The sequence below is a fragment of the Lytechinus pictus genome, chromosome 14, assembly GCF_037042905.1.
Source record: "Lytechinus pictus isolate F3 Inbred chromosome 14, Lp3.0, whole genome shotgun sequence".
Taxonomy (NCBI): Eukaryota; Metazoa; Echinodermata; class Echinoidea; order Temnopleuroida; family Toxopneustidae; genus Lytechinus; species Lytechinus pictus.
Window position 1 is genome coordinate 23,680,109 of NC_087258.1, and position 22,917 is coordinate 23,703,025.

General features: G+C 35.8%; 1 protein-coding gene across 1 annotated transcript; it reads left to right on the forward strand.

Annotated features, from left to right (window-relative positions):
- Window positions 1–1,543: 1,543 nt before the first annotated feature.
- Window positions 1,544–22,612, forward strand: LOC129276905 (growth hormone secretagogue receptor type 1-like). The gene is made up of 6 exons (XM_054913299.2): window positions 1,544–2,059; window positions 6,701–6,869; window positions 13,674–13,800; window positions 14,658–14,867; window positions 20,023–20,188; window positions 22,189–22,612. Exons 1-6 carry the CDS (start codon window positions 1,681–1,683, stop codon window positions 22,482–22,484), a joined length of 1,347 nt encoding a protein of 448 aa, XP_054769274.2. The 5' UTR covers window positions 1,544–1,680; the 3' UTR covers window positions 22,485–22,612.
- The last annotated feature ends 305 nt before the right edge of the window (window positions 22,613–22,917 follow it).

Genomic DNA, 22,917 nt, shown 5'->3' on the forward strand with positions numbered 1-22,917 from the left:
AATGATGATAGTCCAGTCATTCACCATTGGTACACGAAACCCTTTATTATCACTCAACCTTTTTACAGTGCTCAAATGCTATTTCCTACCACCGGTAGACATGCAAACCTGTGTAGAGAGTGGCATTATTGTTGAAGAAAAATGTCTTGTCAGAGACATCAGTACCGCGGTGGGTATCGAACCCAAGAACTCGAGGTTCAAAGTGTGGGTTATCGACTGTTCTTTTACACCTCTATAATGGCAGCCCCCACCATGATCTAGCTAGGAATTCCGGTGGGTGATGCAAAACTGTACTTTTTCAATTATGTACTCGGTTGTATTTGTTAAGATCTATTTTTTATTTGTTTATATTTGTTGTTGTTTATATATATATATATATGACGATATTAAATTCCGCGTGTTGGTCATAGATGAGATAAAAGAGGCGAAGTGGTAATGCATTGTACTTAGTTCCAACAGAGTTTATTTTGAAGTCCAAATTTTCGACGTTAAACACACGTCTTCTTCAGGGATACAATAGAGCTCACAGTGACAAGAATTGAAATAATAACATTTATGATTATGGTAGTCATGGAACCGCGCACAAATGCAAATGCACAAACGCGTAGGTGATGCTGTTTTGTGCGCGGTTCCATGACTACCATGCATAATCATGAATGTTATTATTTCAATTCTTGTCACTGTGAGCTTTATTGTATCCCTGAAGAAGACGTGTGTTTAACGTCGAAAATTTGGACTTCAAAATAAACTCTGTTGGAACTAATTACAATACATTACCATTTCGCCTCTTTTATACAAATATACATATATATATATATATATCCAAAGGAACTGTTGCTTGGCTAGCGCCATGAGTGTCTGTGGACGGTGTGTGCGCTCAATAACATTTCACAATTATTATCATTATTATCCTAGGGTTATTTATTCTTTTTCTTATAGTTTGGGCTTAGATTGTTTTGTAGTTGATTCATTCATATCTTTAGAGATACAAACAAGTCCCTTTTGAAAGACGGAAAGGTCTTGACCTTACTTAAAATTACTATTTAGGCAGGCTTAATTCACTCAAATTTGAATAGATATAGAATGCTGATGTACATGTACATCATAAATATAAAAGATACCACTTAATAGGCTTACATGGATATCACTTGGTCATTGCGTTTCTGTTGAATATGGATTAAAAAATAAATCCTGCTTTACACTTGTTTTGCCATCACTGATATCAAGTCAACTCATGCCATCATATTTTGTAAAGACATCTTGTCCGTCCAACTCGAACAATTAGTGTTTAATTGCGTGCTATCGGAGGATGCTTTTGTATTGGAAGAGGGGAAAGAGATAGAGAGGGAAAGGGGATGAATGGAAAGGGGGAATAGAGAGATAAAGAAAGAGAGATTAAACGTAAGTCATCATGCTGGATCTTTACGCAACTATCCATTCGCAGAGCGCTATAAAGGCGCTTGATATGTAATTTAGTTTCCTCTTCAAAAAGTGAATGTCGCCTGATAAGCTTGGTCAATGACAATGCTCATGAAAGACTCGAACGACGCGTTCCTGTGTTTTAAATAAACACTAAATTTATCCAGATTACCATTACGTGTACTAACACTATCAATTCTTCGATCAATCAGTTTGTGAAAATTAATTGAATCCGTTTAAGACAAAAGAAAAGTGTGAATAATGGATGTGGAACAATTAAAGAAGGTAAATATGTCTTTGATGATGAGAGAATCTACTACTCAACTCCTGGGGGAAGATGATCCCACGCCGGGTCCATGGTTCGAGACTCATACCGTAACAACGCTCGCCACGAAAACCCTAGAAGTATCTTCCCTTTCTAATTTCGAAGAGAATTACGATTTCAACGTCGAATCTACGACTAGACACGAAGACGGCGACGTCGCTTCCGTCTCCGCTGGTAATGCCACTTTTGAAGTCCCTTTCTTCGTTTCTTTGCTGATATTTGGTGGTATCGGGAACTTGATGGTCATTGCGGTATACACGAGGAAGAAATACAAGAGTTCTAATGCCGCTTTGCATATACTGAACCTCGCCGCTGGTAAGTAACCACTCCTGTACCCAACCCCTGTCGTTTGCCTGCACCCCGAATGTTTTCACCCAAAAAGTAGATATCAAAACATGATATATAATTATTGTCTAAAACATTCTATATCTCTTAGCCACGTTAATTTATTAAGTTTACAAATCAGAAATTTTCACTAATCACCAGTAATGAAAATAAACGAAGGTTCAGCTGTCAACATGGACAAAGGAAAAACAAAACAAAAGTGGCCCAACGATGGAACTTTGGTTACCCCTCACCAGTTTAATGTCAAAGTTAACGTTAGTCATTATATGAAAACAATTAGTTCACGTGGCTGTATAGGCCTGTAAGTAATTTCTGATCCACAGCAGAGCTTATTAAACCAGTTTGTAGAGTGGCAATGTATAAGTTGATCATCAATGTCACATACAGAATTCAACTCGGAACTGACCGAAAAGGTTGAAAAACTTACTGAAATCCCCACTGGACATACATTAAATCTTTTTGTTTTTCCATAATTCGCTCGATTTTTCCATTTCATCTTTCCACAAATCCAAGACGTTACAAAACTTTGATATAAATAAACTTAAAAGCCTTACACAAATACGAAATATAAATAGGATTATTAATTAATATGCCACATGAAGTATAGGTCCTAAATAAAATGGAAATGTGGAAGAAACCATAAAAATGAACTTAACTATCAATTTTTGCTAGTTGATTTCATCACATCTATTTCTTCTTTTCTATTTATACAATATTGATTTCATGTGATTTGTATAATTCACTTACACTCAGAACTCCTTTATGAAATTTCGCCTGTTTTTATTCATTTATTCAAATATATTTAATCAGGATAACAAGATCTGACATTAAAAACAAAAATACATATAAATCAATAATCTATTTAAAATGATATAAAAATCACAGTAATATTTGAAAATCTGTGCATAAAGTGTTTCAATGCAATACAAGAAAATTAACAATACGCTATATAAAGAAATAAAGTAAATGTAATTAAATTCAAGTAATTATGAACGAACTAAAGTACACAATTTATAATGAATATCTTTGTTTAGTACGAAGTACCTCTGTTTAATTTACGGCCTCGTAACGGCCGGCCCGATCCCCATAGGCCTACTCGCAGTGGCACCGCTTCTGTTGGTTCACATATGCAAACCACGCTCCCACACCTGCGCGCCCATCAATGAAAGACTTTCTTCTATAGGGCGATTCCACACTAGAACTTCAAAAATATCATAAATTTCAACATGCTTTCAATAAGTCATAAGTAGTGTAATATTTGACTATGATACCTAAATTTTATGAAAATTATGGGTTTTAACCAAAAGTGAAGTCAGATATAGTTTTTGTGGGGGGAAACAATGGAATTTTCGATTTTCAATAATTCTGCTAATTATATAGTCAAGTACAAACACTGCCTGAAACGATTATTGGAAAAGCACGAGAAGATTGAAAATATTGCAGGTCAATGGAATAATGTATCATTGATGGTTCCAAATAATATCTACATTTTCATGATCCATAATAGGGGCAGCCTGATTTTTCTGAACCTATTTTTGGCAATGTCCTGTACGACACATGAAAATGCAAAAGTTTTTCCTACAATTTTATTTTTGATGGTGCAATTTCACAATATCACTTTCTCTATCTTTGACCCATGGGTGATCGATTTATCCCATTAGGATCTAATTACTGCCCTTATTTTTTCAATAATTGTCCTATTAAAAGTTGTCCCGTACGACACACAATATATGCTGCATTTAATTGCAGGATTTGGATTCAGAAACTATAAATAGTAGGCCTATTTTCATTTAAGTAATTGATTTGACATAAAGTGAACTGAAAAAGTACTTTTTTATCTCCATAGAACATGAAATAGGTGATTCTAACCATTTTAATTGACTTAATGTAGGCGTATTCTTTTGTGAATCCCTTCAGTTAAACTGGTGATTTTCACTGGTCAGAGCAGGTTAATTTCTTTGTCATTGAGCATGAAAACAAAACCGTTATAATTGATTCACCCTAGCCTGAGAGATGACTTCCTCTTGCATGCTAATGTGAAATTATTACAAGATGTAAAAAAAAAATATTTACATATCAATCATCTATTTGGACTTCCCTTGATGATCACTATTTTTGTTATATACAGTATTGAAAATCCTTACTTTTTTCAAGTTGTAAAAAAAAATCTGGAAAACAAGACAAACCATGTTGTTAAAAAAAATCTGGAAAATAAAACAAACCATATGGTTTCATGAAATGCAGAATGGTTTGAAAAAGTAGAATCGCATTTCTTTAGAAAAAATATTTTTGTGGAATTACAAGTGACAGTTGTGACATATATCTTTATATATACATTTTATATGAAAAATCATAACATTTTAGCCCCATAATTTACAAAAACAGTTTAATTCATTCATTGTTTAAATAGTGTTTTTCAGCTCGCAAAAAATGATGTGAGCCATTGTACATTTCCCATCATGAAAAAAATGATAACATATTGCTCCCGATTGTATATATTGAGGTTACTTAATTATATTGTTCTGAATGACTACTTATTAAAAGGCTTTTTATTAAAAAGGAAGAATTTAGGGGCAATGCTCCCCTTCTGATTGATAAAAAGTTCATTGTTTTATTCAGGCTGTCCAGTACAACACGCAAGTGCCTGTTCAACACACAAGTGTCCCATACGACACACAAGTGTACCGTACGACACATTTTGTTTATGATATATTGACATAAATATTCAGCCAATAGCGGTTTCTAACATAATGAATGTCTTTAGTTTGATAGGATTATCATTATCATCAGCCAAATAAAGTGATTGAAGAAGTCAAAGAGACATAAAGTAAGAAAATTTGGCTTCAATTTAGAGATGTCCCGTACGACACATTTTGAGTGTCCCGTACGCCACAATGTTCTTGAAAATTGTAATTTGCTTTATTTATTCATGAATGTTTATTTTGCTTTCTTTCATAGATGTGCTGTTCTTGGGTAATTGAATATCAATTTGAGTTCAGTTTCTATGAAAATTATCTGTCCAACTCACAGACTTTAGAATACAAACTTGAGGTGTCTAAAAAAGTCACCTTTTCTGCGTCCGTACGACCCATTACTATTTTAAATCTGTATTAAACAGGATGTGAATTTCATGTTAAGTCTTGGTTTTCCTAACACTCTGGTAGTACTTGATGATCACCTTTAGTTACTGGAATATTTTTTGTTTTTCTTGTCAAAAAACTGTCAAATGTTCTCTAAATGTCCCGTACCACACGTATGGAATCACCCTATAATACATTGGGTTTCCTGCATTCCAGTAGGTCGTAAGACGATATCTAAAAAATTGCTTAAAATGTCCAGTTTTCAGGCCTAAATATCAACAAATTTCGCGCTCTCATTAATATCATCCTTTTCATGATAAACAAAACATGAATAGAGTGTCCAGTTTTTTAGGTCTAAATCCCTTTTTCCCCGCTCACGCATTGCGCTCGCATTAATTGTTCGGTTATATATCTATCCTGTTAATGATTACAAAAGGTGTCAATTTTTTTCGATCAGAATGTCAACAAATTTTGAGCTGGAGCTTCGCGCTCGCATTATTTGATTATAGAAACATGTATCGTTTTCATGGGTAACTACGAACAGCCGTTAACAGGCCCAACGTATATTAAAACTTTATGTAAAAAAAATTAAAAAAATTCAGTTGGGGTTTATATGAGGTTATTATTTATTTATGTTTTGTGACAAATATGCTAGGAAGTGACTGTTAGGACTACCCATTTAAAGAGACAAATACAAATCAACTTGGATTGATTGATTGATAACGAATTTATTTCATTTCAGAATTTCAACAAAGTTACAAAGTAAATCCAAATATAATATAACGTTATGAAATGAAATAGAAACCTACTGAAAAGCAAAGCTTGTTATTGAAGGTTTCCTTCAATAAATAAGACATATTGATGTAAAATACAAAAGTTCAAAATATAAATGATATACAAATCATATCTTTCTTGTAGAAGTTCAAAATATATATAATATACAAATCATATCTTTTATATCTTTCTTGTAGAATTTAAATGTAAATCCTTGTTTTATATATTTTTTATCATTATTCTCCCAAGAAAAAGATAAACAAGGCTGGATAATATTACAAGATATGAAAAGGACACACAAAACAATACGTTACAAAAACAGGACGTGACAGAACGGTACAAGAACAAGACATGACAAAAAGTTATACAACAACAAGATATACGAAATAGTACAAGAACAGACAAATTAAAACAAACCCAACAAAACAAAGGACAAGAAACGAGTAAAAGAAAGCAAACAAAAGAAGAAACAATAAACAAATCTGCACAGGTAGATCGAATGAAAAGAGACAGAGACGGGAAAAGAAGCGGCCGATCGGGGAAAATATGGGTGAAAACATTTTTCGCCCCCCCCCCCCCATTTGCGAAAGTTGGATCCACCCCTGATTGTATTATGTCTTTGTATGTACCTATGCTACGTAAATATGTAAATTTCAGCCATTGGCTGCCAATCATGTATATCATCAATAAACCATTTCTATAAGATACTAATACATATCGCGGACTAAAACATATTTTTCCAAATCTGTCTTCCCAGGGGATCTCTTTCTTCTTTTCATTGTGGTTGGTCTTCACATATCCGAGTACTATTACAAGACGTGGTTTATTCTTTGGAGAACGGATGCTCAGTGTATTCTACACCGATTCGCCCGATTTGTGGGATTTAATCTCACCGTCTTCGAGATGATGGCCATTGCAATAGACAGGTAAACTTAGACGGTGACATGATATTTGCTCCGTTCTTAATATCTCAGATGGCATAGGCACTAGCGTAATGAGCCAAACATTTTGAGGGGGCTTGATATGGCGTATCGCGTGAAATAAAAAAAAAAGCGAGCAAAATTTTCGACATTTTTTATTATAAAAATATAATTTTGTGATAGATTTTTACATAATATTTAGAAAGCTCTTTCATTTCATTTTCTTTTTGTTTTCTTGGTCGTGAAAAATTGGGGGAGGGGCAAGAGCCCCCCAAGCCCCCCGATCTGTACGCCACTGGGCATATATGGTTAAAAACAGGTTTGCAATATAGTTTTTGTTCAGAATAATGCAAATTTAAGGATCAGGGTTTATTGAGTTTCGGAGGTTAGATTTTATGTTTGGCTTAACGTGCAGATTTTACATCGGAGCAATTGTCGCCGGAGCAAATGCCATGGAACTATAACTTAATAGGATAACACATAGTGAGGTCTAATTATTCTTTCCCCCTATTTTTTTTAAGCTTGATATCTTCTCGGAATATTTTTCGCATACCCTTTTTCGATCTCTTTTACCAATACTTTCCGGCTTTTTATTTGTTAACGTACAAATATTGTGATCAACACCTCCATACATTTGACAATTCTTAACAAAAATGAAGTAAAACAATGTCATAAATAAATTCTAAATCAATTCAATTTGTTCTCAAAATATCTGATATACATTCTTTTCTCTTACATTTTTATACATACATAATACATTGAAAAAAGAGTACAACCTGAAATCAAATTATTCTCTATTTATTGATGGTTGTATCACAAAAAAAAACTCTGTAAAAAAAACCCTGTAAGTTATCAAAATACTACTAGTGAGATTTATGAGGGAAGATTTAATGTTCATAATCTTCGGACCTTCCCGCACACTCACATCCCACCACACTCAACACAGATTCACGCACAAACACCCCCTGCACACGGCTCGGTGTAAAAATGGCAGAGGTAAAAATGGCAGAGGTAAAAATGGCAAAGGTCAAAATGGCAGAAGTAAAAATGGCAAAGGTAAAAATGGCAGAGGTAAAAATGGCAGAGGTAAAAATGGCAGAGGTAAAAATGGCAGAGGTAAAAATGGCAGAGGTAAAAATGACAGAGGTAAAAATGGCAATGGTAAAAATGGCAGAGGAATGAATAGCAGCGGTAATAATGGCAAGTGTTAAAAATGACTGAGGTAAAGATCATGACATACTTCATCAACAAGGAAAAGACAGAGCCTTTCCAGTTAATATCAGTCATAATTATTGGCCTTGAATGGACTGCTATCGACAAAATGAGTATTATGAACTGATGAGATATTATTTGTATATTTTTGTTTTCATTTTAGGTCTATACTTTATCGTTGATATGATTAAACTCAAACATTTTCATGCCAAAATAATTTCAATTAGTGAGTGATGAAAGGATTTATCTTGGCCAGTTCGTATATTAGAACAGCACTTCATCACATACATACCAAACGAAAAGTAATGTAAACACCACACTGAAATAGACGAGTTCGGGATTTCTTTGAACGACTTGTATAACTTGGATAACAGAAAAATAACAAAACGTTCTGTAATAAAAGTAATTTTTCATATTTCAACATCATAATGGATCCAAATAGATATTGATATGATACGTATATAGTTTAATGTAAATGATATAATAATAACAACTAGAGTTCATTTTTTTTCAGAGTAATACCTCATTGCAGCTAGTCCAAGTGGATATCAGGTTCATTAACTAGTTTCTATGATAACGGTTACCTCATGAATTTGAAATGTGTAGGGAATCAGGGATTTAAATTTATAGGCGTTTCTTAGGTACCGTTCTATCGACCTCTGTTTTGAAGGGGAAATTCACCATGACAAATGGTTTACTGTGAAAATAGCAGAAAAAACATATTGGTGAAGGTTTGCGGAAAACCCATCAAAGATTAAGAAAGTTATTAGAAGTTTGAGTTTTGAGCTGTGACGTCATATACTAGTAACTATCCCGTATCTTATGCCCGGGGGGGGGGGGGGGGGCAGTCAAATGTATTGCTGTACACACACGTTGCCAAATTATTTCCAAACACCCCCTAACCGAGTTTTTCTCTGTGTGCAAAATAACCATCTAAACAAGTTTTTCGCGGGCTTTAATTACACATTTTGGCCCCTAAACAAGTTGTCGTCAGAATATGACCACGGGGAAAAAGCTTAAAGGGAAAAACCATACCCTAAACACGTTTGGCTAGTCTTAAAAAAAAGCTTTGAAAAAAAAATACCCTAAATACGTTTGACCCTGCGATTGACCATTGACCAGTCTTTCAAAACTATCCCCTTTTTTTTTAAATCGGTGCTTTTGATACCTTAAAGAGTGCACGCGCGGCCCACGTCCAAAACTGAAAAAACACCCCTTTAAACGCGTTTTTGGTCACGCGTGTGTACAGCAATATATTTGACTGCCCCCGGGATAGATCTTATGCACCAAAATGTCTACTTTTCAATCTTTTGATCAGTGGTTCATGATTGCTAATAAAAATTATTTCAGGAGTGGATGTGAAATTATTTGTATGTTAATATACTTAAGGTACAATTAAAACCATTTTCATTTTTTTTTTTAAAATAGCAGTTCATTGATATTTTTATTACACCATATATGCGGAAAACTGCTCGCAAATGACGTCCCCATTAACGTAAAGTTTTAGTAGCTTTTTAAATCTTTGAAGGATTCCCTAAAACCCTCACCAACATCATTTTAATAAACTTTATGTCAGTGTAAATTTCCCCTTTAGTGAATTAAGTACAATATTTGGGATTCAAAGTGTTCTTCAAATTTGAATATAGAAGAGCGATTTGACATGAGAAGGTCGTGCATGTAAGTCCAGGAAAAAAATAAGAAATACCAACTCAAGTGTTATCATTTTTACCTCAGCCATTTTTACTTCTGCCATTATTACCGCTGCTATTCATTCCTCTGCCATTTTTACCATTGCCATTTTTACCTCTGTCATTTTTACCTCTGCCATTTTTACCTCTGCCATTTTTACCTTTGCCATTTTTACCTCTGCCATTTTTACCTTTGCCATTTTTACCTCTGCCATTTTTACCTCTGCCATTTTTACCTCTGCCATTATTACCTCTGCCATTTTTACCTCTGCCATTTTTACCTCTGCCATTATTAACTCTGCCATTTTTACCTCTGCCATTTTTACCTCTGCCATTTTTTACCTCTGCCATTATTACCTCTGCCATTTTTACCTCTGCCATTTTTACCTCTGCCATTTTTACCTCTGCCATTATTACCTCTGCCATTTTTACCTCTGCCATTTTTACCTCTGCCATTATTACCTCTGCCATTTTTACCTCTGCCATTTTTACCTCTGCCATTTTTTACCTCTGCCATTATTACCTCTGCCATTATTACCTCTGCCATTTGTACCTCTGCCATTTGTACCTCTGCCATTTTTGCCTCTGCCATTTTTACCTTTGCCATTATTACCTCTGCCATTTTTACCTCTGCCATTTTTACCCGGCACCCTGCACACACACCCTTACATATACACCAGATCAAATGCATTTCATCTGTCCGCATAAGTGTTACGGCAGCTGTCATGAAAATAAGTGCATGTCATGCATTTATTAAAAAACAACAAATGGATTCGGAGTGCCTTGTCATGAAGTGTAAAAAATTTCCCACTTCCTCAGTTGACCGGATAATTTTCCACGTGCCTCTGCTATTTTTTTCCCCTCCTTTTCATTTTCCAATATTTTTTTCCTAATCTCTTGAGGGGTTGGGGGTCTTCTTTTACCCTTACTATGCTCAAAGATCATAAATTTAATTAGAAAAATAATATGATTTAGTAATTGTTCCTTCCCTATATCAAAAACCTTAACTCCAATATGAATATCCTTCCAATTAACATTTTCAATTTGACGTAATTTAAATAAATAACCAGTCTCTCCCTACAGTTTTTATGTATTCACCAATGTTCACAGGTGAAGAAAATGTGCTCATATGTCTCTTCACATTTACCACAGAACGAACATAGATTATGTGTTGATAATTTAAATCTAAACAAATATTTTTTAGTATATACAAGTTCATATAACAATTTGAATTGAAACTCCCTTAACTTGCTATTTAAGGTAGCTACCCTGGGTCTTAAAAATATTGTATCAGTATCTTTTTCGGAAAAGTCATATATTCTTTCAATGTTCTTTAAAGCGCATGACCTCTCAGATTTCATGTTTAACAAAGCTTTATAGATTTTCTTTGAAGTAATATTAGCTAGCGTGTTTACATTTCCATAAAACATAAATTCGAAATTTAAAGCTGTGTCCCTGCATGTGTCTGTTTTCTTCAAGAGACATTTCCACGTTGCTGGAATATTTTCATATATTGTGTGGAGATATTCTATCTCATCTTCCTTTAATCCCATCCTCAGGAAGGCTCTAGATGATTTAAAATTACCCCTGTCATCAACTAAATGATGTAATTTATAAATATTTCTAAGAAATAAGCTTTCTTCAAATAACATATTTTCGTCCAAACGTATAAACTTATTATTGAAGAATATCTCATTTCTTTTTGACGTTTCCTTTTTAAGCAATATTTCTTTTGTAGCACCCCATATTTCCAACATGTTTATGTAAAAGCTTGGTAGGGACAATCTGCACAAATTTAAAGATATGTTACTAAAAAGTAATCATTGGAATAAGACATCGATCATACGAGTGTGAAAGAGCATCACATGCATGGAGACTTCCAGAAGATGAGATTATTTTGTGTCTATTATTTTCAAATATTCATTGTTGTCAGAAGATTAACGTAATACAATCAATACGGTAACATTACAAGAAAACTTTTTTTTGAATTGGCGTGCATTATCTGAAGATAGTGATGACGCACGGACTTCAATCAGTCTTCATCACTAGCGTACCTACGGGGGGGGGGGCAGGGGGGCACTTTGCCCCCCCCCTGACGAGTCACAACCAATGCAAAAGACGTATCTTTGCCCCACCTGACGGGCTTGAAAAACTTTTTTGCCCCCCCCCCCTGACGAGCTTGAAGACCTTTATTGCCCCCCTGACGAGCTTGAAGACTTTTTTTTTTTTTTTTTTTTTTTTTTTTTGCTTGTCATTTTTTTTTCTGGTACGGAATCGTTAAGACCTTTTTTTTTTTTTTTTTTTTTTTTTTTTTGCTTGTCAAATTTTTTGGCGGACGGTTTTGCCCCCCCTGTGGAAAATCCTAGGTACGCCACTGGTCTTCATCATTGGGAGGACAATGAATGGGCAGGGATAAATGATAGGGTAAGAGAGAGACAAGGGACTTCAAACTTATTGGAAAATGAAGACATTAATAATATAACAAAAAAGGAAAGTTTCTTTAATTCGATGGAACACAAATGAAGAATGAACAGAGAAAGTAGGCAAGAGGGTGGATTAGCACTTGCTTGCATGCGAACTATTACTAAATGATAGGGTAAGAGAGAGACTAGGGACTTCAAACTTATTGGAAAATGAAGACATTAATAAGATAACAAAAAGGAGTTTCTTTAATTCGATGGAATACAAATGAAGAATGAACAGAGAAAGTAGGCAAGAGGGTGGATTAGCACTTGCTTGCATGCGAGCTATTACTAAATGATAGGGTATAGAGACTAGGGACTTCAAACTTATTGGAAAATGAAGACATAAATAAGATAACAAAAAGGAAAGTTTCTTTAATTCGATGGAACACAAATGTAGAAAGCACAGAGAAAGTTGGCAAGAAGGTAGATTAGTACTTTGCTTGCATGCGAGCTATTACTAAATGATGGGGTAAGAGAGAGACTAGGGACTTCAAACTTATTGGAAAATGAAGACATAAATAAGGTAACAAAAAGGAAAGTTTCTTTAATTCGATGGAACACAAATGAAGAATGAACAGAGAAAGTAGGCAAGAGGGTGGATTAGCACTTGCTTGCATGCGAGCTATTACTAAATGATGGGGTAAGAGAGAAACTAGGGACTCTAAACTTATTGGAAAATGTAGACATAAATAAGATAACAAAAAGGAAAGTTTCTTTAATTCGATGGAACACAAATGAAGAATGAACAGAGAAAGTAGGCAAGAGGGTGGATTAGCACTTGCTTGCATGCGAGCTATTACTAAATGATAGGGTAAGAGAGAGACTAGGGACTTCAAACTTATTGGAAAATGAAGACATTAATAAGATAACAAAAAGGAAAGTTTCTTTAATTCGATGGAACACAAATGAAGAATGAACAGAGAAAGTTAGTAAGAGGATAGATTAGTACTTTGCATGCAAGCTATTACGCGAAGAGGTCACCGTTTTCTAACATGTACAGCCTGGTGAAGGGCTAATAATAATCTGTTTCTGTTAATGGTAACTACCATAGGAACGGCTTTATGCTGGTAAACGCCAAGCTGGTATATAACCAATTACCTAGGAAACATTTTACGTCTAGCTTAATCAGTCAAAGTAGCTGACCAGATAGGCCCTATTACTCTCTGGCCTTTCTATCAAAGTGGAGACAATGGCAGTATGGGGATTCGAACTCACAACCTTGCGATTATGAGTCCAATGCTCTAACCACTGGACCACACGAAAATGTTCTTCATTTATTTATTTATTTATGGGGGGGTGGTTTGAAAAAGTTCTATGATGGAGGCGGAAGAGGATGAGAACGACGAGGGAATCATTGGAGTATCGAGGTGAAACAGAAAAGATTTTATCTTTGGGTGTACTATTTTTGGGAAAAAAATTTACCTTCTTTTTTTTTTACTTGCAAGATATTTTGCAGTGCGTTTCCCACTGAAGTTCAAGATATATTGCAGTCCTGGAAAAACCAAATTGAAGATCATTTTCTTGTGGATTTTATCCCTGGCGGCAGCTTTTCCTGTAGTCTTAAACTTTGCGGTAAGTGTCGATAAAATAGATGGTATCCTTACTGATTCGGAAAGTTTTGTAGTAGTCTGGGCCTTCGAAAGTTCTGAAACAATCAAATAGGGCCTACCTTATATGAGGTGAATAGTCATCATCACATCCTCCTCCTCATCATCATCCATATATCATTATTATATCCTCATCGTTATAATCATCATTTCATAATTACCACTATACCACCACCACCCCCACCATCATTATTCACCTTCATCATCATCATCATCACAACCTCCACCACCATCATCATTATCATCATCATCATCCGTATCATTATCCTCATCATCTACTATAATCACCATGTCATCATTACAACTATACCACCACCATCATCATCGACGTAATCGTCATCACAACCTCCACCACCACCATCATCATCCTCACTACCACCTCCATCATCATCATAATCACCAACACCACCATCATCATCACAATCATCATCATTCTCATCGCCTTCATCATGATTCTAAGATGTGTTTTTCTTGATTTTCGAACTTTCTTTATCGGGGGAGGGGGGGGGGGTACTTAAAAGGATTAAGCAAAGGCCTCTTAAACTCAACGCCTTTCCCCGTCATTACATCATTCTTAATTTGTAGATTTTGTTTTCTTATTAGACTTTTGATATATTTTCAATTCAGTTACTTATTTTGATTATGAGAACGTCTGAACTTCATTTTTATTTTCAGGTTTTAATTCCTGGGAGCTAGGGGGAGATAAAGAAGTTATCCCCAATACTTTATTGTGCATATCTAGCTCGATGAACGTATGATTAGTTGAAAATGCATCACGAAAAGATTATTTTTTTTTGTCTCTTTTCCTTACCATTTCCCCAGACTAAATATGGTATTCCCTTATTCGATGTGAACTATGTCGGGAAGACGCCCTTTGCGTGTCGGGTAGCGCCCGGATTTCCGATCTTTTATTACGACTTCAAGATCATCTATGTAAGCATCGTCCTATTCTTTATCCCTATTGTCATCACCGCCATCATCTACGTCATCATCGTCTCCTACGTCCGGAGGAACAATAAGAAGTTCGCTAAGGTAAAGTTTTGAAGTGAATAACAGGTTCAATTCATTTCAATTCAATTTTTGTTTATTAGATATAAAACGTGCAATGCTGTAGTCCGAAGACTAATTGTGCAATGTTTGCATTGAATATTATTTACATTCGAAGATTGTATATACACTTAAATTATTAACGTTTAAATGAGAAAACAGTTGAGACATGCATAAGGGAGATTTTATTGGATAATACCAGCCTCAGATTTTGATAATTGTGTATTGAAAATAAAATGTTCTAAACTTAAATCAAATAACAATAAGGTCAAAACTATAATTCAGATTTGATTTGCAATATGAAGTTATGAAATAGAGATTTGGAATCAAGTTACTGCAACAGAATTATTCATATAAAGAACATTTAAATAAAAAAACACAACCTTTGAGATATGAAATCCATTCAGAATAGAACAGAGATTACTTTGAGATATGAGATTGAGGCTGGTAAAATAATTCATGATAACTCCTAAGAAAATCAAGATTTAAACAAAAAATGAATATCTAAATTTAGCACCTTAACAATTAATGAGAACATATGCATATAAATAACAAATCTTCACATGGCTTAACGTCTACAAATGAGCATTGACCAGTCTTGGGGTCCCCAAAATGCTTCTCCACCAGGAAAATAGAGAAAAGAAGGGAAAGGATAGAGTACGGGTGAAATTATTCATTAATTTCTGAATAGTATGCCAAAATATTTCCAGTGGTCAGATTTTCAACGGTCAAAACTTTGCTCACTCACTTCGCTTTTTTGAAAACTTTTGCTCCATCCGCCATATCTGCCCCCTCATTTTTTCTTCGCCTCATCACTCTACTTGCCTTGGATGATGATTATGGAAATGAGATGGGATTAAACAAACTTACCAGTTTATTAAAGTTCACAGTATGACCATCCGCATGTTTAATTGATTGCCTCAGTAACTAAGAAGTTACTGGAAGTTAAAATAAACATTTTAAACAGACATATCGAGGTCAAAGAAGCATAATGCATAGCAGTCAAGCAAAGAATGTCAATTTGGTTTAATCTCATCTCCTTTTCATTGGTCTTTCTTTTGCCATTTAGTGACTTTGGATTCAAGAACCAATTGATTTGAGGGTCTATACAGCCTCTTTGTTATTTAACCCATCTCTTAATCAATGTGCTTAGTAAAGAATACTGAAGCTAGCCTGAGTTAAAATTTTGACTGAGTGGAATTTGTGTAGTGCGCTTGTGAAGTTTTTAAAGGTATTTTTGGAACCCAGTTTATATCTATAATATGTACTTTTCCTGTTTTGTTCGAAATGAAAACTTTTTGATATGGGGTGCAAGCAAATGCATACTAGGCGACCGGAAGACTCAGGCGAACGATAGAGAACTAGAGATATGGAAGAAAAATGGAGAGATTCTGAAAGAGAAAGAGAGGGGGATTGATAGAGAGACCGAAGGGGGGGGGGGGGGGGGGGCAAGGTACGCAGTAAGGGAGAAAGAGGGTTTAAATTTACTTTCAATTGTCTTCAATCATGATCCTTCCACCCAAGTAGGCCATATAGACGGGTCAATATATGGTTTGACCCGGAACAAATTGCAACAAATGATTTTTCAACGGTATTTTGTACTATTTGACCTCAGGAATAACATACTGAAAATCTACCAAAATCCGCATCCGGGAAAGTGGTTATTTTCAAGATGGCGTCCAAGATGGCCGTCATTCACTAAAAATGGATATGACTCACTCATTATTCACCCTAGAATCCTATTTGGATTCATATTCCATGGTCCAATGGGTAAAATAATTTATTTATACAAGTTAGAGTGCATATTAGCACTCCAGGCTACCAGGAAAATCCAAGATGGCGCCCAAAATGGCTGCCCTAGTCTAAAAATTCCACAATTCATCTAGTACTTACTTAAGTGGCTTTAATTTGGTTTCCATTCGATTGTTTTAATGATGAAGTAGTACGTCGGGACAAGTTACAAGGACAGCCAGTGGTCTGGTGTGTCGAAAAAACCAAGATGGCTTCCAAAAATTGAGTTTAAAATGGCTGTTAATCCTTAAAATGGACATAGCTCATATCACATCCACCTGAGAGATATGATTTTGGTGTCTAGACCATGTTCAAATAATACATTGGGACAAGTTACAAGGACAGTCAGTGGTCCGGTATGTTAAAAAAATCCAAGATGGCTTCCAAAAATGGAGTAAAAAATGCTGTTGCTACTTAAAAAAACCCAACATAGTTTGTTCAATATCCGGGAATATGATTTGTGTGCCTATACCATTGGTTAAATGGGTCAAATAATAAATTGGGATAGGTTACAAAGACGATTGGTGGTCACGTATGTCCAAAAGTCCACGATGGCTTAAAAAATAGTATTAATTAACCGCGATGGTATTTAAAAATGAACATAGTTCATGTTTTATTCGTCAAGGGCATATGATTTTGTTGCCTATATCATGGTTTCAAAGGCAGAAAATTAGTTACAAGGACAGTAAGTGGTCCAGTATGTCGAAAATCTAAGAAAGCTTCCAAAATCGGAGTCTAAAATGACTGCTGTTACTTTAAGAATGGACATAATTCATTTAAAATCCATCTAGGAGATATGATTTCGGTGTCCACACTATGGTTTCATGAGTAAAATAATACGTTTGGACTGGTTACATTGATATGCAGTTGTCCAGTTTGCCTAAAACACAAGAGGGTTTTTTTAAAAGGGATCTAAAACGACTCATATCATTCAATAGTGGTCAGAGTTCTACAATATTCATCTGCAAGAAATAATGTTGGTGTCCAAATTGTGGTATGAAGGGTCAAATAATACATTCGGACAAGTAACAAGGATGGTTAGTACCCCATTTTGTCAAAGAATCCATGATGGATTCTAAAATTTCATTAAAATGGGTGCTGTTACCAACTCATGAAACGATATGATTACTTGTCCCCATGCATTTAAGTGTAGGCACCAAGATTATTTCTAACAGGTAGATATTTTATGTAACAGTAGTCACTTTAGAACCCATTTTTAAAGCAAACTTGGATTTTAAGGCAAAATGGATAGCTGCATATCATGGTAACCAGTCCCAAAGTATTATTTGGCCCTTGAAACCCTAGTGTAGACACCAAAACAATATCCCCAAGGTGTATTTATAATGTTCTACATCCACTTTTAAGTAACAGCAGTCATTTAAGACCCCCATTTTTAAAGCCATCCTTGATTTTTGGACATACCTGACACCTGACTGCCCTTTCAACTTAACCCAATGTATTGCTTGACCCTGTAAACTCTAGTATAGACAGCAAAACCATACCTTTAAGGTGTATTTATAATAAACTATGCATACTTTTAAACAGCAACAGTCAATTTACACCCCATTTCAAAATTAATCTTGGATTTTTTAACATACAGACAACTGACTGGTCTTTTAACTTACCCCAGTGTATTACTTGACCCTTCTAAACCATGTTTTAACACCAAACTCATATTCCCCAGACAGATATTAAACAAACTATGTCCTTATATAAGCAACATCAGACATTTTTTTACTCCATTTTTGGAAGCCATCTTGTAATTTTGGACATACTAGACCACTGACTGCCATTGTCTTGTCCTAATATATAATTTTACCCTTGAAACCATAGTTTAGACACCGAAATCATATCTCACAGGCGGATTCAAAACGAGCTATGCCACTTTTAAGTATCAACAGCCATTTTAGAATCAAGTTTTGAAAGCCATACTGGATTTTTGGTCATACCAGACCACTGACTGGCCTTAAAACCTGTCCTAATGTATTATTTTGGCCCTTAAACCAGTGGTTTAGACACCAAAATCGCATCTCCCATGCCGATATGAAAGAAGCTATGTCCGTTTTAAGTAGCAGCAGTCAATTTAGAATCAATTTTTGGAAGCCAACTTAGGTTTTTTGCCCGACCATGCCACTGACTGTCCTTGTAACTTGCACTAATGTATTAATTGATCCTTGAAACCAGTGTTTTAGACACCAAAATCACATTTTCAGGCCGATATGAAATGAGCTTTGTCTGCTTTAAGTATCAGCAGCATATTTTTAAAACCAATTTTTGAACGCCATCTTCGATTTTTGGACATATCAGACCATTGACTGTCCTTGTAACTTATCTTAATATATTATTTGACCCTTGAAACCAGTGGTTTAGACATCAAAACCAAATATCCCAGGCCAAAATTAAATGAACTATGTCCGCTTTATATATTAGAAGCCATTTCAGAATCAATTTTTAGAATCCTTTGAGGATTTTTGCACATGCCAGCCCACTGACTTTCCTTGTAACTTGTCCCAGTGTATTATTTGACCCATTTAACCCATGGTATAGACAAAAAAAAAATCATATTTCTGGACATTGAGCAAACTATGTCGTTTTTTTTAAGTAGCAACAGCAATTTTCGACTCCATTTTTGGAAGCCATCTTGGATTTTTTAACATACTGGACCACTGACTGTCCTTGTAACTTGTCCCAATGTCTTATTTGACCATTGAAATCATGGTCTAGACACCAAAATCCGTATGTCCCAGGCGGATATGAAATGAACTATGTCCATTTTAATTATCAACAGCCATTTTAAACTCCATTTTTGGAAGCCATCTTGGATTTTTGGACACACCAGACCACTGGCTGTCCTTGTAGCTTGTTTCAATGTACCATTTCACCATTAAAACCATTGAATAAAAACAAACTTAGATGAATTGTGGATTTTCAGTCCATGGCAGCCATTTGGGCGCCATCTTGGATTTTCCTGGTACCCTGGAGGGCTTATAATTCTTTCTAGCCTAAATCATTTTTTGTACCACCAGACCATGGAATATGGACCGAAATAGGATTCTAAGGTGGATAATGTGTCAGTTGTATCGATTTTCAGTGAATGGCGGCCATCTTGGACGCCATCTTGAAAATAACCACTTTCCCGGATGCGGATTTTGGTAGATTTTTAGTATGTTATTCCTGAGATCAAATAATACAAAATACCGTTGAAAAATCATTTGTTGCAATTAGTTCCGGGTAAGGCTATTTTTGGTCGTATATTGACCCGTCTAATACACATTACTTCTCTAACCCTCTCCATTTTTTTATCTCCTCCCTTTATTTGCTTTTCCATCTCTATTTTCTTCACATACAGATCTCGAGCGCAAGAGATACCCATAGGTTGCGTTCACACTGGAAGACGGCTAGAGCCTTGCTGGCCGTGTTCACATTCTACGCAGTCTGTTATGTATTGCTGGCCACCTATACATTGGTTCAACAGTATTCACCCGCTGCTATCACACCAACAATGAAAAACATAGGTGAGAAAAAAAATATTCAATAGCAGAAACATCATTCCAGTTGCCATCGTCGTCAGATCAATCTACCACACAGTAAAAACGCTGTTTAAATTTTGTATACAACGCTGCATATGAACATTACAGTAATTGTTTAAACAAATGTTTAAAATCTAAACGACAAAGTTTAATTTTCAATATCTAATCTTCAATAAATTAAACACAATTGTTTAAACTGTTAAACAACTACTTTAAGGTTCATATTGTAAACAGCGTTGTATAAAATCTTTAACAGCGTTTTTACTGTGCACAATCTATCACCATTTTCATGAAATCATGGACCTATACTGAAATCAACCCTCGTTATAGGCTACCGCAATCATCATCATCATCATCATTGATTTATATCCCTTTGGGTTTTTTCACTTTCAATTACATCCCTCTTCTTTCAGAGTACTCTCCCTACGCCTCCTTTAAATCCTTTGCCTGTCTATACCCGCCTCTATCACCACCTGTATTAACTGTCACTTATTCCTTCTAGGTTCTCTTAATTTCTTTCTTTCTCCTCTTATTAATCTTTGATCATGATTTTAAGATGTTATGGTTGTTATTATGTATATTTAATTATTTGTTGTTTTTTATTATACGATGTAAATTTCACCCAATTCAGCCTTGGGCTGCCATGTGGTTTCTTATAAATACCTTATTTTTTCAAATTCAATTTCAAATCTCCATACTTCTCAACACCATCAAATTCTCATTATTAGCAATAGCCTCCTTCTCCGCATTCACCACCCACACTACTGTTACCACCCGGGGGGCCACTTCCATTGACGAGTGGATACCATGCGCGACCACGGGGTCTTGAAAAGCACCCTAAACACGTATTTTCCATATTCTGAAAATGCACCCCTTAACAAGTATTGGCGTGTGAAACCCTACCCTTAACAAGTATTGGAAACAAATACTATTGGCAAGTATTCCCAGAACTGAGCCCCCTATAAACAAGTACAGCGATGTATTTTCCATATTCTGAAAATGCACCCCTTAACAAGTATTGGAAACAAAACGATACTCTTAGCAAGTATTCCCTGAAATGAACCCGTAAACAAGTACAGAGATATTTTATTGTTATGTCACGCGTCCGTCGGTCGTCGGTTTTACCTTCAGACACCATTATTTTGGTTTAGTACGGCCCCACCTTCCACACCTCGCGAAAATCGGACTCTAAACACGTAGTGTTGGGGCCAAAAGGACATCCTTTATAAAACATTTTGATTTTGTTTTATCATCCCCGCATATTTGACCCTAAACACGTATTTTTTCCGAGCGAAATAGATACCCTTTTTCAATATTTTTGACACCCTTATCACGTTACGTACGTAACGTGCCCTATCTTGAAAAAGACATCCTTTTTACGTGTTTTTTTGGTCGCACATGGTATCCACTCGTCAATGTAAGTGGCCCCCCGGGTGTTACCATTATTCTAATCACCACCACCACCACCACCTCCGATCACCATATTCGTTATCATCCTCACCAATACCATCGTTGTCACCAACGCCACCACCATCATTGTTAGCATCCTCTTTTCACTACCACCACCACCACCATACCACCACCACCTTCATTATACCACCCCTCCTCATGATCTTCATCATCACCCATTTCCTGTTTAGTAATTATTTGATCAGAGACCGGTACACACAAAGCTTGGCAATCAAATTCACAACCTACAACCAATCGTATTAATCGCTTCGTGATACAGGACCTAGACTAAACTCTCATTTCACCCATGTTAATTGTCTCTCGATTTTGCTCTTTTTTTGTTCACCCCTCATTCTCAAATGTTTTTGTATGTTGTGACAAATTTTCTAATTCTGTTTGTTCATCCTCGGTTATATATTGAGAATGTAACTAAAATATGAGTGAATTTGTTTCCTTATCACCATACATCGCCTCCCGTTTCACTGACCTAAAAAGAAAAAATAAAACTTCGTCTTATTTTTTAAACTACCATACAGGTCTGCTGTTGCCCTACGCCAATAGCTGTATGAATCCTGTTGTGTACTCTGTCGTCAACCGCCAGTTCCGCCGCGATTTTGCTGAGCTTTTCTCCAAATGCTGCACCTGCACCACCCTGAAATGCTCTACTAAGAATAGGGAAGACACGAGAAAATCTTCCCCTACCTCACACGACTCTGGTACAGTATCCTCACAACCGACTGGCACTACTGCGGATCGGTGCTCCTCAGTTACTTTTGATTTGTCTCATAAAAAGTCGGTCTCGCCCGACGTACTTGACGAAACAAAATTGTAATATACCGCGATTTAGTCCGAATTATACTCTTATGATGGGTATTCCATAAAGCTGTCCGTTGTGTTGCCAATATACTAGTTTCGCTTACTACGGAGCCGCTCTCGACCTGCAACGCCCCAATTCCTTAATGCAAGTAAAATCACAAAATGCGTTGCAGAGAGTAGCCTCTTGTCGAGGCCCTGGCGGCTGCTTCCCGAGCGAAGCGAGGGATTTCCTAATTCGCAACGGTGCGCTTGCCAGGGCCTCCTGACATCTGAGCTGAATTATATATTCATGAGGAACGTCTTCCTAATGAATATACATGAGTCATGAATATTACCGGCACCTAGTAAACCAATGAAATGTCAAAGCTGTTTCGTCCGGGGTTCGGAATACTAGTAGTCCACTATTCTGCAGGGAATTCATTTAATTGCGGGACACTAAAGGGGATATA